The sequence below is a fragment of the Bombina bombina genome, chromosome 2 (genome assembly GCF_027579735.1).
Source record: "Bombina bombina isolate aBomBom1 chromosome 2, aBomBom1.pri, whole genome shotgun sequence".
NCBI lineage: Eukaryota > Metazoa > Chordata > Amphibia > Anura > Bombinatoridae > Bombina > Bombina bombina.
In genome coordinates this window covers 203,965,453-203,983,410 of record NC_069500.1, presented here as the reverse complement: position 1 = coordinate 203,983,410, position 17,958 = coordinate 203,965,453, and the positions used below count along the sequence as shown (strand labels likewise).

The following is a 17,958-nucleotide window of genomic DNA, read 5'->3' as shown; positions in this document are numbered from 1 at the left end:
TCAGACATCAAATCCCTCGCTCCCACTTCAGAGCGTTGTGAGGGTATATCGGATACGGCTACCAAAGCGTCAGAATGCTCATAATCTGTTCTTAAAACGGAGCTATCACGCTTTGCAGGGAACACGGGCAGTTTAGATAAGAAGGCTGTAAGAGAATTATCCATGACTGCCGCTAAGTCTTGTAATGTAAAAGGGTTAGACGCACTAGAGGTACTAGGCGTCGCTTGCGCGGGCATAACTGGTTGTGACACTTGGGGAGAGGCAGACGGGCTACCCTCGTTACCTTCAGTCTGAGAATCATCTTGGGCCACATTCTTAAGTGCAGTGTAAAATTAAATTATAAGCGCTAGAGATGACAACCCAGCTTAACTATTGGATTCCCCTCCAGGAAAACAAGAAAAGTGAGAACAAAAGAACTGGTGATAGTTAAGCGCTAAAAGCAAGGGTTTTGAGAGGAGACTGTTTATCTTAAATGAAGCAATGTGACGTCGTGTAATATGAATATAAAATCTAATATTAGGAATAGTGGCGAGTGCTGTGTAGGTTACCAGTACTAAAAATTATAGGTGGAAAATAGCAATATCTATATATTGATATAATATAATATAATCAACTAAAAGAATAGAAGATGCAAAGAGGTTACAAATAAGGATACAGTTTATTAAAACAGATGTCTAAAAACAATATGTCAAGTAGTAAACAAATATTAAAACTTATGTATCTAAAAGTGCAGGGACGTCTCCCTTATTTGTTACTTTTAGTAACAATAGATAAAAAAAGAACTGATTGCAGTATATAATACTTGCGTTTTCAAAGTGATGTTAGCAACAGTGGAGCAATAATATGTCTCCTAAGATGTCCAGTATATAAGCAAGGTAACTGTCGGATAGAGGCCGCGTGTGTACGGCTTGGCGTTACCAGATGATATTGAATGCGACTTTTTTATGGCTCCTACGTGACCGGTGTGACGTCACTGATGCCGGTTACGTACGGCGTTTCTATAGTAGCCCCTATTCCGCAAAGAATGTGGAAGTCTTGGGGGAATAAGTGTAATCCTTGGCGGTCAAGATAAATGACTTAATTGTTGATCCTCAGATTGTGCAGGCTGTGCGGTCGCGATGTAGCGACTAAAGACACGGTTTGTTTTCTTTGGTTGCTAGTAGCAACTGGTGGGTCCTTTTGATGCAGAAACTTGGCGGTCACTAAAAACGACTAATTAGACAGGTATATCTTTGCGGTCGTTACAAAACGACTAAAACGACTAAAAAGTCTTTGATTAGAAGAGCTTGGCGGTCACTATATAGCGACTAGGAGATCTTTTATTTGCGGTCATTAGTAACGACTCAGGTGTTCCCCATACATCAGCAGAGCAGGTCACATCCTGCTCTGCTGATGTATGGGGAACACCTGAGTCGTTACTAACGACCGCAAAGAAAAGATCTCCTAGTCGCTATATAGTGACCGCCAAGCTCAGATTTGGGGGAATATAGCTTCTTTTAGGCCCTCAAACATCAGCAAGACCCTCCATGTGAACCAGCATGAACTCCTCTGCAATTCTAAGTGCGCATCTGAGGCTCGAAATTAGGCCCCTCCCACTCTACTCCGGAGCTGTGAGGCCTAGTAAATCACTCCTAAGTGACTAAAAAACAGCCATGTGGTAATAACCCCAGAAAGAACCCAAAAGGGCTTTCAAAGTGTCTTGCAAAACGATTTTTCCTTAGCTAAACAATCGATTGCCCTGAATAAGTGCCAACCAGTATATTAGCCCTATTGTGTAAGCATTCAATTCCTTACTAAGTCTGTGAACATAGCTTACCCTCCCCTCATGGGGATCTGTCAGTCTCTTCTACCATTATCTCAGTCTTGTCTAGAAATAAATGACTGAACATACCTTATTGCAGATCACCCTGCAAACTGTTCCCCCCAACTGAAGTTTTCTGGTACTCCTCAGTCCTGTGTGGGAACAGCAGTGGATTTTAGTTACAACATGCTAAAATCATTTTCCTCTCAGCAGAAATCTTCATCACTTTTCTGCTAGAGAGTAAATAGTACAAACCGGTACCATTTAAAATAACAAACTTTTGATTGAAGATAATAAAACTACAATTCTAACACCACATTCACTTTACACTCCCGAGAGAGACCCTAGTGCTTAGAGCCGGCAAAGAGAATGACTGGGGGGTGGAGCTATATGGACAGCTTTGCTGTGTGCTCTCTTTGCCACTTCCTGTAGGGAATGAGAATATCCCACAAGTAAAGGATGAATCCGTCGACTGGATACACCTTGCAGGAGAAATATTCTCAGAGTGCATCAAGTCACTGCATAAAAACATATACACGATGCACTGTAATTCACACATCTTCACTATCTCTTTTGCCTTAACCTGGGGGGGTTCAAGGGGGACAAAGGTGTAAAACTGCATACTGGCAGACTGTCTGCCAGTACTTAAGATGGGGGTGACCATTGGGGGAAGGGGAGGGTAGAGAGCGGTTTGAGAGGGATCAGTGAGGGGTGGGTATAGGGCGCTGTTACAGTCTATTGCAACAAAAGAGATTGTCAACTCCTGCAACAAAAGGGATTGTCAACTCCTGCAACAACACACACAAGCATACATACATACATACATACATAAATATACACACACACACACACATACGTTGATTGGAGTAGCCGTGAGATTTAGATATCAAAATAACAAGAGTATTGCTTTGAGCAATGATACTTTTGTATTGGACTAACTATACATTTATAAGATGACAAGCTTTCAGAAGAGTGTCTTCCTTTTTCAAGTCTGAAGCAATACTGACCAATTTTATGGAATTTACAGATTATATCTTAAAACATAGGATGACTAAAAAGACAGAAAGTGTTACAAATATCTTATATTCCCCTGTATACCTAATTTCACATCTTCATACATATTGATTCTATGTTGATATATAACTTTGTCAGTATATGCTTTGTGTATAACCATATATTTCCCCTGTCTGTTATTCTTTACTGACGCTGTCTGTCTCTGTCTCATAAACCCTCCTCATGATTTTTACCACACTCCCTCCTCCCCCTGCATTCAAACCTTTGTAACACTTTCTGTCTTTTTAGTCATCCTATGTTTTAAGATATAATCTGTAAATTCCATAAAATTGGTCAGTATTGCTTTAGACTTGAAAAAGGAAGACATTCTTCCAAAAGCTTGTCATCTTATAAATGTATAGTTAGTCCAATAAAAAAAGGTATCATTGCTCAATGCAATGCAATACTCACTCACTCTCTCTCTCTCTCTCTCCACACATATATATATATATATATATACACACACATATACATATGTAACATGAAAAATATTCTCAGAGTGCATCAAGTCACTGCATAAAAACATATATACGATGCACTGTAATTCACACATCTTCACTATCTCTTTTGCCTTAACCTGGGGGGTTCAAGGGGGACGAAGGTGTAAAACTGCATATTGGCAGACTGTCTGCCAGTACTTAAGATGGGGTGACCATTGGGGGTGGGGGAGGGTAGAGAGCTGTTTGAGAGGGATCAGTGAGGGGTGGGTATAGGGCGCTGTTACAGTCTATTGGTATAGGGCGCTGTTACAGTCTATTGGTATAGGGCGCTGTTACAGTCTACAGCTCACATAGTACATGGAGTGTTGTGTAGTAATGCTGAAGGTGACACACCACGTCTCATTCCTTAGACCAGAACGTAAAGTACAAAAATACTAAATGTAATATTACAAACAAATTATACGCTATACATAATTTTTTCAAAAAGTAGTGCAGTCACTCCTCATTAGTGTAACAAGCATGAACACACTACAGGTAGAATTGTATCCCTCCTAGGCACAGGTGTGGGGTGTGATCGATGAGGGCACTCATATTAGTCTATCACTTCTCATTGCAGCTTTACTTTTTAGCTAAAAATAGCCTCTAACAATGCACAAAAAGGTATGAACCTTTTCAGAAAACCTTTTCTATTAGGCAATGTGTTGTCTTTTTTAAGAGAAAAATCAAATGAATCATGGATCTAAAGGCTGACCTTGTTGTACTTTTTATTATTTTTTAAACATCTTAGAAATGGTTACAGCAGACTAATAAACCAGCTCTTATATAAAGACAATATATGTTATAAGCCAATTTGCAAAGTCATTTAAACACACAAACAATTCCCTTAAAAAAAAAATCTGTTCTCTAAAAAAGAAATTTAACCATCAGCAGACTAACAAACAGCTTATCGCTAATTTTAAATATAAATAAAAAGACCGTCATTGAACAAACAAGGTATTTCACCTCTGTCAAAAACCTCAGGTGGTTCATCAGGTTTGTACTCCTGTGTAAGTGGGTTGACCCACTCTTGGACCTGGATTCCCATTTCTTTAGCCAATACCTGAATAGTTGCAGACTTTCCACAGCCTGGTGGTCCAGTAAGTAATAATATTAACCCACCCTATGAAGAAAACAAAAAACAAAGACGTGTTCTAAAAGTAAAGTATAGCAATGCCAAGGGTTGCTTTAAGACTTTCTTATTGCAAGTAAATATGCACGTTACTTGTAATGTCTAATCTAAAATAAAGATCACAATACAGAAAAAATAAAATGAACTGCACTCATTTAGCTCTATATAATATAACGTGTTAGCAGTTATCAAAATTATTTGCAAAAGAACAAAGCCTATATCATCCTTTAGTGTGTATTTAATGATACATGCCCTTTCTCATTCTTTTGCTAATTTAAAATATATGTTAAATAAGCATAGGTAACAGGTGCAAGTAAAGGATGCAAGAGCGCGGCTCACCTGCTTATGGAAGGGGAGATGAGTGTATGAAGAGAATATTCCAAAACAAAGTACTCTACTGCGCTCTTAATATTTAACAATTGTGACTAAGTTAAAAGACCTGCATATCCACCCTCTGGAAATCAAAGTATCAATTCCCACTAATCTGCTTCTAATACAACCCGACTGTAGGAATACAGTACCTGGTGCAGCCTGAGCGGATGCCCCAGCCAAGAAACATATAGACAAAATACAATAATAATTATAACATAAAAACAAAAACACACCCGTTTCTGAGGCTTCTGTCCAACATTACTTCTTAACCAAGTTTCAACTTCTTCAATCTTCTTCTTATGAACAGCAAGCTCTGCCTGTAAAAAAAAATCAAAGCTTTGTTAGGTTTAACTGACAAAGAGCAACTGCAATGCATTATTGTACAAAAGAGAGTATAAAGTGCTATTCTACGGCATAAATTTAAAGAAATCCCAATTGATTATATTGCCTTTGCTGTCAGATGGCTGCAATGACTTCCATAAGCTCTCTGGCAGCTAACAAGTTGAAACAAAGCTACTTTACTGCTAATTTACAACAAATAAGATATGTCATTGTGTAAGTACAGTATATCCTCATTACATGAGGTGATCTGTAGGACAGTAATTTAATGCACAGTAAGCATGAGCTCCACAAACCCAGAGAGCAAGGAAGCCACAACTACAAGAATTTTACTTGAGTCTAGTAAATGTATGGATTATTATGCTAATCTGTTTTCTAGGTTTAATTAAAAACAAAAATGTCAACTCCTGCAACAGAGGGTTTTGTCAACTCCTGCAACAAAAGAGAATGTCAACTCCTGCAACAAAAGAGAATGTCAACTCCTGCAACAAAAGAGAATGTCAACTCCTGCAACAAAAGAGATTGTCAACTCCTGCAACAAAAGAGATTGTCAACTCCTGCAACAAAAGAGATTGTCAACTCCTGCAACAAAAGAGATTGTCAACTCCTGCAACAAAAGAGATTGTCAACTCCTGCAACAAAAGAGATTGTCAACTCCTGCAACAAAAGAGATTGTCAACTCCTGCAACAAAAGAGAATGTCAACTCCTGAAACAAAAGAGAATGTCAACTCCTGAAACAAAAGAGAATGTCAACTCCTGAAACAAAAGAGAATGTCAACTCCTGCAACAAAAGAGAATGTCAACTCCTGCAACAAAAGAGAATGTCAACTCCTGCAACAAAAGAGATTGTCAACTCCTGCAACAAAAGAGAATGTCAACTCCTGCAACAAAAGAGAATGTCAACTCCTGCAACAAAAGAGAATGTCAACTCCTGCAACAAAAGAGAATGTCAACTCCTGCAACAAAAGAGATTGTCAACTCCTGCAACAAAAGAGATTGTCAACTCCTGCAACAAAAGAGATTGTCAACTCCTGCAACAGAGGGATTGTCAACTTTTGCAACAGAGGGATTTCTAGATTGTAAATTCCCACGGGAATAAGGCCCTCAATTCCTCCAGTATGTGTTTGTAAAAATGTGTCCTGTCTTTTACAAGTTTTACATCACTGTTTTATTTAAATGAATTGTACCCATGGACAGCTCTGCGGAATATGTTGGTGCTTCATAAATAAAGTATAATAATAAATAGTACAAATACCATACACAACAATGATTCAATTCAAAACATGATATTTTCAGAAATCAAAACTAGAAACTGTCTTTTGCGTTCTGTTCTGTCAGACACAGATATACAAATAAAACATTGCTTTCCCTGACTATACATGTAACCAGTTGGTACTGTATGGTAATCTAAATCAGAAATGCTATATTTTGTCCTACCTGAAATTCTGGTCTGTATTTATCAATCCATGGGTCATTTTGCGATTGGTCTAATGTTGTCTTGACCTGCTCACTGGTTTGATTTGTGGAAAAAGGGTTCGCTCTTTTCTTTCTCTGTGTTTTGCGCTCTAACAAAGATTCATCCTTTTTCAAACTTTTCTTAACTGCTCCTGATGACTGGGTTGAAACTTTGCTTGTATTTCCAAAAATGTCTTCAAATGATGGCTCTACCCAGTCTGTAATCTATAGTTCAAAACATCCATTAGATTTCTGTGTATTTGTATAACCTCTTTCACATTACATAATTTTTGACATTTTAAGTTAATTTATAGATACGAAACAGGAATACAAACAAATACATGATAAGTATGTGTACTTGAAGATTCAACAGTACATCAAGTAACTGCATAGATTAACAGTGATAAACGGTGTGGGGGGGGGAAACGTACAAATTATTTTTCAGATTCTTTGAAATGCAGCATGAAACAAGACTACACAGTGCTTGGTTGTGTGGGAATAGGTGCTGGAAGCACAAAAATATGCATTTTTCGTACTTTATAGAGAGGTAATCAGATGAGCAAACTAATTTTTTGTTTGTCTTAAGGAAGATGAGAATATTCAGGGTATATTTATATCCCTGTGTAGTTTTGTATTAGGGCAACATTTAAATAAATGTGTCTCGTTGTCAGTATCCCTATTAAAAAGAAATACAAAAGTATATGTTTTACCATTTCACGAAACCCAATTCCAATTCCCCCAGTACCTTAGCAGAAGTTATCTTACTCCTGTAAGATGTTTTTGACATTATAAAGATGTTTAATTTCCATTAGCTCAGCAATGCATCTTGTAAGAACTGGAAGGAGAAAAAGGATTAAACGATTTAATGTACCCAGTACTGTACAAGAAGTGTGATATCACAGTCCTTTCATGGATTTCTAGGGTTATTAAAAAAAAAAACAGAAGAAAAATTTAATACTGTGATAATATGCATATAATTCCATCTATTATTTTTTTTTTTTTAACCATTATAATCACAGGTATTTTTTCCACATATATTCCTATATTAGGAGTATTGGGGCTTGAATGCACTCATAAGGTTTCTACTTTTACTAGTGTGGCAGAGTCTCATATAAACTATTGGTATATTATTTTTATTAGAAAATATGCTTGCAAACACCTCTAGTGAAAATTGTCTAACTGCATTTGTTTGTTATCCAATTATTTCCCATTATTACTATTTTAAGATCACTGCATTTTACTATTATTTGATTATACGTTCACTATTTGTAATAACTTGCATTTTTTTATAGTTTATGACTAGTTTGTCTTATCATACTTCGGGGACTCATACAAAAATGAAGTTTTTATTGAGAATGAAGTGTTATTTCCCAGAGCACCAATGTATATGTTTATTCTAAATTTTTGGGGTAAAAATACCATTACACATTAACACATAATCTTATAGGGATCTAATACTCCGACAACCCATTGCAAGCATTAAAATAAAATAAAAAAAACATCCTCCTAATTAAATATTGCTAGTTAGTTAACATCAAGCAGAAACCTTAGCTTTTGTTTCATGCGGTTTGTTGCTAAAGAAAATATTAAAATAACAGTGTTTAAAAACATGCCTTTTGGTATCAATCAAGAATTATTTTACTTAGTTGCCATTATATTAAAAAATAAAATCTGTGGCAAAAATAAATTATTTTCTTTCCTGGCATGGAGAGTCCACAAATCTATTCAATTACTAATGGGAATTAAACTCCTGGCCACCAACTGAAGGAAAAGAACACCCCAGCAAAGCTTCAAGTATCCTCCCATTTACCACAATCCCCAGTCATTCAGCCGAGGAATCATGGAAAGAGAAGAAGACGCAAAAGGTATAGAGGTGCCTGAGGTTTAGAAAATGACAAAAAGACGTCTTAAATTAAAGGTGGGTTGTGGACTCTCCATGCCAGGAAAGAATTTATTTTTTATCAGGTAAGCATAATTTATATTTTCTTTCCAATGGCATGAAGAGTCCACGAATTCCAATTACTAGTGGAAACCAATACCAAAGCTAGAGTCCACAGAATGGAAGGGAGGGATACACAAGACAGGCGAACCTAAACAGAAGGCACCACCGCTTGATGAACTTGAAGAACAGTTGAGGCAAAAACATCAAATTTGGAAAATTTGGAAAAAGTATGAAATGATGACCAAGTGGCCGCCTTGCAAATCTGTTCCATAGAAGCATCATTTTTAAAAACCCAAGAGGAAGCGACAGCCCTAGTGGAGTGAGCCATAACTTTCTCTGGAGACTGCTGTCCAGCTTTTTTCATAAGCCAATTGAATAACACTTCTCAACCAGAAGGAGAAGAATAGAAGAAGTGGCCTTCTGACCCCTCTGCTTACTAGAAAAGACAACAAAAAGAGAAGATTGACGAAAATCCTTCGTAGCCTACAAATAGAACTTCAAAGCACGCACAACATCCAGATTGAGCAACAACCACGCCTTCTTAGAGGAACGATTTGGACAAAATGAAGGAACAACAATTTCTTGGTTAATATAATAATATAACCGCGAGAGTTCGCAATTTTTTGCTAAAATAAAAAATCCTCAGATGTGGTTGTACTGCATTGATTTGTATGCGATTTCTTGCAAACCAGCTCAATCTAGTGGTTGCTTTTAGCACACATTTGTAAAATGGCTGTTTTAGTTTCACTTTCTGTTTGTGATCTCAATAGCAGCCGATCAATCTATAGAAGTCTAAAAGCAGAGCTCATGCAGGAGAGTCAAGCGGAGGGAAAGCCACTTACTTATATTTCCCCCTAGGGACGTCTGCAGTCTGAAACTTAGGGTATTATGGAACCTCCCACACAATCTCCTGCTCTCTGAGAAACAGCTCAAATACATAGCAGATGCAGTTAACCCCACGGCTGCCAAAAAGACTAAAACTGCAGTCCCCTCTGCTAGCTAGCTAGCTGCTGGGTTAACTGCATCTGCAAAGTATCTGATATCTGCAAGGCACAGCATTTCTGAAAGGAGCAGCCCCCCAACCCCTACTGCTATATACCTGTATTGGATTCAGGCACAGGAGCAGGTTTCATTATCAGTCAAGATAAATGTTTAAATATATATATCTTTTACATATGTTTGAGGCTGCCGGAGTAATTTTATTATCAGTACGATCATGAACACACACTGGTATATATAGAAATGAATTTGGACATTTACGATGTGTTATAGATGTATCATTAGGACGTTGCTATGAGGATTCTCTTGATAATGAGGATTATGATTTTGTGGTAGTTATACATTTGATGAGATCGATGTGGTTAGATTCAGATTGGGTACAATATTGCTCTTACTCTGGTGGGTATTTATTTTGTAGGCTGTCAGCACACATTCCGTTTGGTTGTTGTGCTGATTGAGTTGTGCGGTGCATATGGGGCTTAGAGTACAGCCCAATTTTGCTGATCACTCTGGTTTGTGACGTTAGGCTGCTGTCTCCTGTAGAATAATGCACTTGGCCAATCAAATAGATGGGTGTGACAAGCCTGGCCCAATGAGTACTCTAGTCTCTTTACTCTGTCAGCTGAGGGGGGATGAGTGTTGTTTGGATCTGTGATCGGGTTGTTAACCATTGAGGGTATCGGTCATATACATGTGGTGCCAGTTGGCCTCTCATCCTGAGATCATTCCCTTTCCTAATGCAAGTTGGTGATAACACAGTGGCTCTATCTGTTATTTACATACGGGTTAGCATGGGGGTGTATGCATATTGAAACTGCCAATCCGTAATAGAGGCGGTATTCTTTTACACCAATGAGGGCTTCTGTTGTCTTTTACAGATGTTTGATGCTGCCGGGGCAATTGTATTGTCAGTACGATCGTGAACATAGATTGTGCTTATAGGGGGATATAAATATATTCACCATGATTAAGTGTTAACACAGTCTCACTGGTATATTATCATAATGTTTGTTTTTCACTTTATTTACACATTTGAAAATCAGCATAGTATTAATTGCACATGTCTGTTGATTTTTGCACACGGCTCACCCTGATTGGTAGCCTACTAGGGGAGTGTCTTGTAGGCCTATAAAAGTTTCATTTGTACACTTGATGTTTGTCAGAGGAAGAGATGCTGTTGGTCCCGAAACGTCACACAATAAAGTTTGGATTTGTCACTGATGTTTACAGTCCAGCGAGTGCTTTATTCTTTGAAAATCTGCATTCCTTGTAACAGCACCCTGGCAAGTTGGAGTTTGTTGGTGGGAGTGCATATACTATACACCTTGGTTTTTTATATATCTCATGTAAAAGGGGAGATATCATTGGAAGCTATGTGCACAAATATCATATTGATTAATCTATTCATATAGGAAGCTTTATGACTGTATGAATTGGCTGCATTGTGAACAAATGCTGGAATGGGTGATATCAACCCCCCCACCCCACTCCACCCTTAGTTCTGAAACACAGATTTGTAGAACAAATAAATAGACACTTGTAAACCCAGGATGTCTCAATTATCCACTTCAAAGGAAGCCTGTATAAGGAGTTTTCCTAGCTGAAGGAGCAGTCGCTCAGTCTGAAGTGATCTTTGAAGCTAGCTGAATCTCAGAGGATGTAGCTCGTATAATCTAGGTGTTAAATTGTCCCATACTGAGTTCAAATACACAAAGCTCAGACATACGTCTCTATGGAAAATAGCAGGAGAAAACAGAGAAACGTCTTTAACCCTTTGAGTGCTGAAAGCAAATAAGAATTTAAATCTTGGTTTTAAAAGGCGGAGTTAAAAATCATATAAAATGAAATGGTGTAATTTTCAAATATTTAATATTTAACTCAGTATTGTATAAATGTATATTTGTGGCTCTGAGAGAAATACCTAACAGTGACATATTGGGTAAGTATCTGTGGTGAATTTGGAATGTTTTAAATAATTTCAAAATAAATAACATTCTTTTTGTTTTCCAGACATCTGACATACAAAGTAGCTTCCAGATATGACTAGTAGATACAAATGAATAAATGCCTATATAATGTATGCCCTGAATCATATCATATAGCGTATACACTAAACTAAACTTAAAATAATATCCACAGATATGCAATATTTATATTAATATGGGATATGGGATAATAATCAAATGTAAATATAGCTATATGAAATTACATCAAACTGCTACTCACAAGGTACGTATGTATGTGATTAAGCTGGGAAATTGTAAACTGAGAAAATATTAATTAAATCCATGCTAAAAGTATTAAAATCTTTTTAAGTGCAATAAAAAAGTGGAATAGGCTCATGTTTAGTATGAAAATACTCAGGGTAAATAGTATAAAATAATCCTATATATATTAAACATACAATTTATTAATGCAGGAAATTATAGGTGTGTTTAATGAACATATTGAGGTATAAAGCAATTAAGCTGTAGCAGTGTTGAAAATGAATATGTTTTTCATGCCTATGTCGCCCTCTGGTGGTTTATGCGAGAATTGCAGCCAAAAGGGGATTGTAGTATCAAATAACCACATACATTCCCAGTAAGCCAATGAAATGTTCAGCACCGATAATGTCGTATCTGAATATATATATATATATATATATATATATATATATATATATATATATATATATATATATATATATATATATATATATATATATATAAAGAATGGTGTAAGTGCACTCTCACCAACTCTTGCAGCTTGTCAGGGTGCTATAAGGATAATGATACAATGTAGCAAAGAAGCACTCACTGAACTGTTCCAACTGTGACAAAAAGTTTTAATTCAAAATTGTGACGTTTCGGGACAGCAACAGTCCCTTCCTCTGACAAATTAACAATGTGAAAATACAGGCCTTAAATAGGCTCCAAATTACCCTCCCCTAGTGATTGACCAATCATGGCCAAAGATACATAACACACCTTTCATAGTGACCAATAGCTATCAATGATAGAAAACTACCAATATATACAGTGAATCAAGTGAATAGTAATAAAACATTTTAAGCATGGAACCCCGTATTGTCAATAAAGAGGGGCAATCTCATTCCAACCTGACAAACATCAGCTAAAAAATTGCGTAAATATACAGACAAAACCGTAAATAAACAGTGAGAATGGGGATCGTGATTCAACCAATCAGCATCGCCCTGGCTCCTGGGGATAGTAATTCCACCAATCAGCAGCGTCCTGGCACCCAAGGCTCAATACGTCATTGTTGTATGATCTCAAACAACGCCCACCTGTCACTAGGGACGCATACCACCTCAAAACTGAAATGTCACATTTATAAAACCCAAATAAACATTCGCCTAGATCGCTGCATATGTATGACTAAAATTACTGTGAGACCACTTATAGATCGCTAATGTTTAACACTCATCAATAGCCGAAGCTGATCTGTATATGCATCAGATCAGCTACCCCAAGCGATACTAGAAAACGGATAATCAATATCGCATAACCTCAGAGTCGTCAATATGCAATAAGGAATAAATATAAATAAATAAATAAATAAATAAGCCCTGTTTGTGCCGCACATAATCACTCTGCAACGGCACTCGTCACAAAGGTAAATAAAGTGCCGAGATATATCCAATCATGGATTGGACCGCCCACCTGTAGGCGTATCAAAACAACGCAGAGTTTTGACAAGTTCTACGTGTCACACACACACTATATATATATATATATATATATATATATACATACATACACACACACACACACACACACACACATATACATATATAAATACATACATACAAGGGGGAGAAGCGCTTTGACAGGAACGAACAACAGCTCATCAGCTAGTTCTCTGGCGATCTACCACCTGGAGCAGCCTCTTTTAGACCAGTGAGCTTTTACATTGGAAAACTATCCTGAAGCATATCAGTCTGACCCCGCCAGTAAAGGTTGGTCCAGCCCCGAAATACCAGGCAATTCTCCTTTGAACAAATAACATGACAACCCCAGACGATCGTTTTGGCCTATTATGGGCCTCATCGGTGAGGTGCAGCCACATTCCTCTAAGCAGCACTGGCCAAGGAGTCCATATCTGGTTGTCCCTATCACCCATAGGGAGACTTCCCTAGGGTCATAATTAATTTGCATACAAGGGGGAGAAGCGCTCTAACAGGAACGAACAACAGCTCATCAGCTAGTTCTCTGGCGATCTACCACCTGGAGAAGCCTCTTTTAGACCAGTGAGCTTTTACATTGGAAAACTATCCTGAAGCATATCAGTCTGACCCCGCCAGTCAAGGTCGGTGATAGGGGTGATAGGGGCGATAGGGGCAACCAGATATGGACTCCTTGGCCAGTGCTGCTTAGAGTTATGTGGCTGCACCTCACCGATGAGGCCAATAATAGGCCGAAACGATAGTCTGGGGCTGTCATGTTCCTTGTTCAAAGGAGAATTGCCTGGTATTTCGGGGCTGGACCGACCTTGACTGGCGGGGTCAGACTGATATGCTTCAGGATAGTTTTCCAATGTAAAAGCTCACTGGTCTAAAAGAGGCTGCTCCAGGTGGTAGATCGCCAGAGAACTAGCTGATGAGCTGTTGTTTGTTCCTGTTAGAGCGCTTCTCTCCCTTGTATGCAAATTAATTATGACCCTGGGGAAGTCTCCCTATGGGTGATAGGGGCAACCAGATATGGACTCCTTGGCCAGTGCTGCTTAGAGGAATGTGGCTGCACCTCACCGATGAGGCCCATAATAGGCCGAAACGATCGTCTGGGGTTGTCATGTTCCTTGTTCAAAGGAGAATTGCCTGGTATTTCGGGGCTGGACCGACCTTGACTGGTGGGGTCAGACTGATATGCTTCAGGATAGTTTTCCAATGTAAAAGCTCACTGGTCTAAAAGAGGCTGCTCCAGGTGGTAGATCGCCAGAGAACTAGCTGATGAGCTGTTGTTCGTTCCTGTTAGAGCGCTTCTCTCCCTTGTATGCAAATTAATTATGACCCTGGGGAAGTCTTCCTATGGGTGATAGGGGCAACCAGATATGGACTCCTTGGCCAGTGCTGCTTAGAGGAATGTTGCTGCACCTCACCGATGAGGCCCATAATAGGCCGAAACGATCGTCTGGGGTTGTCATGTTCCTTGCTCAAAAGAGAATTGCCAGGTATTTCGGGGCTGGACCGACCTTGACTGGCGGGGTCAGACTGATATGCTTCAGGATAGTTTTCCAATGTAAAAGCTCACTGGTCTAAAAGAGGCTGCTCCAGGTGGTAGATCGCCAGAGAACTAGCTGATGAGCTGTTGTTTGTTCCTGTTAGAGCGCTTCTCTCCCTTGTATGCAAATTAATTATGACCCTGGGGAAGTCTCCCTATGGGTGATAGGGGCAACCAGATATGGACTCCTTGGCCAGTGCTGCTTAGAGGAATGTGGCTGCACCTCACCGATGAGGCCCATAATAGGCCGAAACGATCGTCTGGAGTTGTCATATTCCTTGTTCAAAGGAGAATTGCCTGGTATTTTATTATTTCATAATGATTGTCTGTGAATGAATGTCAATATGTCATGGTTGGAAATGATGTCTGATGAGCCTGTCACATACCTCCCAATATTTCAAAATTTGAAAGAGGGACACCGCCGCACTGGGAAAAGTCCCCTCCCCCCCATAAGTCATCATCTCACTCAAAATAAAAATAAAAAACACCCCCGAATAAAAAAACAAGCAAAATTTAAAAAATATGTCACACTGTTGTCAGTCTGCCGCGGCACACCTGAGGATCTCTCACGGCACACTAGTGTGCCGCGGCACACTGGTTGAAAAACACTGCTCTGAAGAACCCTGTACTGCTGTACCCCTATTAGGGGAGTGATATGTCTGATTTGATTGCTGGCCCTGCAATAAGCTGGGTCCCTTGGACACTCTAAAGAGGACAAATTACCATAGGGTCCTAACACACACGATTAAATAGTAATATCCTGTGAGGAGAATATAGCTTTATCAAAGTGTGGTGTTTGTAATACATGGCCCGTATGACAGCTCGAGGGAGGTGTCTATTGTCTCCAACATGCATGACAACCTGAATATGTGAGGTGTTTAGTGTCTATTACATGCATGACAACCTGAATGAGTGATGTGTTGTACAAGTAAACCAATATACAATGTGTTATGGCTATAGAAGGATGCAATAACAATATAAATGGAAGCACTGTAACATAGAGAACTTGGCTAACATGGTTCCTTTGGTATATCTAGCTGTAGCATATATGCCGGTTAGTTCAGACATCAGAAGTTGGACATTAGATGTATCTTTGATTACAGGATATATACAGGCAGAGAGCCGATGTCTATTTCACTATGTGTAAATATATATCAAATTATTATTTGTTTAGTGTAAGTATATGGCAATCCACTTACAGAGTCATACATTCATGGGCGCTCACACTTAAAAGATTGATCTCACACGTATCCACACGGGTAGGGTAATGTGCAGAGTTTATCATACGTCACTTCCGCATCAGGACCGTAACCATAGTGACAGTCAAAAACTAGTGCGGCACTATGAGGATGCGTAATGCAGAAGGTCTACTTTAGAAGAGATGCACAGTATACATTAGGTAAACTTAACTACTTGGTGCTGGATATGTCACGATATGATCCATATTAGGTGTTTGGCCCTCATTATGACTACGGTCACACACGATTTGCTTGTATACCCATCGTAATAAGTTGCTATTGGGGAAGGTTGCTCAATATTCATATTAGGTGTGAACAAGCCTTGGGTGAAATAGATTCATGTTGATACACAATATATATGTTTACATGTTTTAATACTTTAAAGCTTTGATTGTATATACCGGAAGTAACCTACATTGACACACTTCCGGTTCACTTGATTTGGAACGCATGGCGTGCGTTAAAAACACGGCAGTTTTGGCGCTTTCACTGAGTGTACACAGGTATTTATTATTTGTTAATTCACATATGTGTATATTAGGTGTGTATGTTTGACACTTTTGTTATGCTTATGAAGGGGAACTTCTCCCCGAAAACGTTCCATTAAAACAAGTTTTGTTCACTTCCAAAAAGTCTTGTGAGTGCATTTGTTTGGAGGAATATTTATCATATTTTTGCACCCAGACAGACGACCTCAGGAGGGTAACACTGTAATTTGGATTGTGATATAGATATATATATATATATATATATATATATATATATATATATATATATATATATATATATAAACACACACACACATACATATATATATATAAAAATTTGTTTTATTGTGGCTGAATAAGAGGTTATTCCAGGCCAGACATAATGGCATATAAATTGGCTGTTGCATTAATAAAATATATACAATTCCTGGTGTTTAAATTGAAGTTATATAAAACCATTTGTGGGCTAAATAGCTTAATTATACTTCCCTGAAAGTTATCTCAGATTCATTGAGATTTATATGAAGTATCTTGTTATATTGTTTAACTAAGCACTGTTAAATTAGCGGTCCATATTCTGGTATTTTTATTTTGATATTTTAACAAGTGACACATTGTGAGTAAAGTGCATTTTATGATCTGCTTTGTGTAGAATAATTGTAACAGAATAAGCTTGTATAATTGGTTCATAATCTAGTTTCTACATAAATATAATTCAAGGTGTCTATAAAAGGTAACGAATCTAGAATTAAGGAATAAATATTGATCTTAATAAATATATTGTTACGTATATACATTTTATTGGTTGGCATATATATATATATATATATATATATATATATATACACACACACACACACACTTGTCATTATGAGATTGCACTCTTAGATCAGTTATTTGAGCTTTCATCAGGTATTGATACTCTCACATATGACTCAGCTCAGTGTCCTTATTTTAAATTCTATATTGTGATATATTTCAACGTTTCAGCCCCAGATGGAATTTGTTACAATAAAGAACACTGAGAACACTGAGTCATATGTGAGAATATATATATATATATATATATATATATATATATACACACATACACACACACACACGGTTTGTATTTTTATGCTCCCAGAGTGTATTGGACATTGAGAAACATGTTCATAAAGATTCTGTAGTGAAGAATCGGATATGGAGAATCACACTGTAGAGTCAAAAGCTCCGAAACGCTACGGGCAGAGGAAATTGCCAGCAGAAACAAAACCTTCCAGGACAATCACTTAATATCAACAGAATGCATAGGCTCAAATGGAGCCTGCTGCAGAACTTTGAGAACCAGATTAAGACTCCAAGGAGGAGCAATTGACCTAAACACAGGCCTGCGTGGACAAAAGATTGAACATCCGGCTAAATTGCCAGACGCTTCTGCCAAAGCTGCTTGAGGATCTC

At 38.1% G+C, this 17,958-nt stretch overlaps 1 protein-coding gene across 3 annotated transcripts in view; it reads right to left on the bottom strand.

Moving 5' to 3' along the window:
- Window positions 1-17,958, bottom strand: part of RAD17 (RAD17 checkpoint clamp loader component) — a 162,431-nt gene that overhangs the window by 139,065 nt on the left and 5,408 nt on the right. For all 3 annotated transcript variants that reach the window (XM_053701452.1, XM_053701454.1, XM_053701453.1), the window contains 4 exons: window positions 7,375-7,464; window positions 6,612-6,854; window positions 5,068-5,151; window positions 4,297-4,453 (listed from right to left, as the gene is read on the bottom strand). In XM_053701452.1, the coding sequence (XP_053557427.1) occupies window positions 4,297-4,453; window positions 5,068-5,151; window positions 6,612-6,854; window positions 7,375-7,416 (526 nt within the window). In that variant the 5' untranslated portion in view covers window positions 7,417-7,464. The remainder of the gene's footprint in view (window positions 1-4,296; window positions 4,454-5,067; window positions 5,152-6,611; window positions 6,855-7,374; window positions 7,465-17,958) is intronic.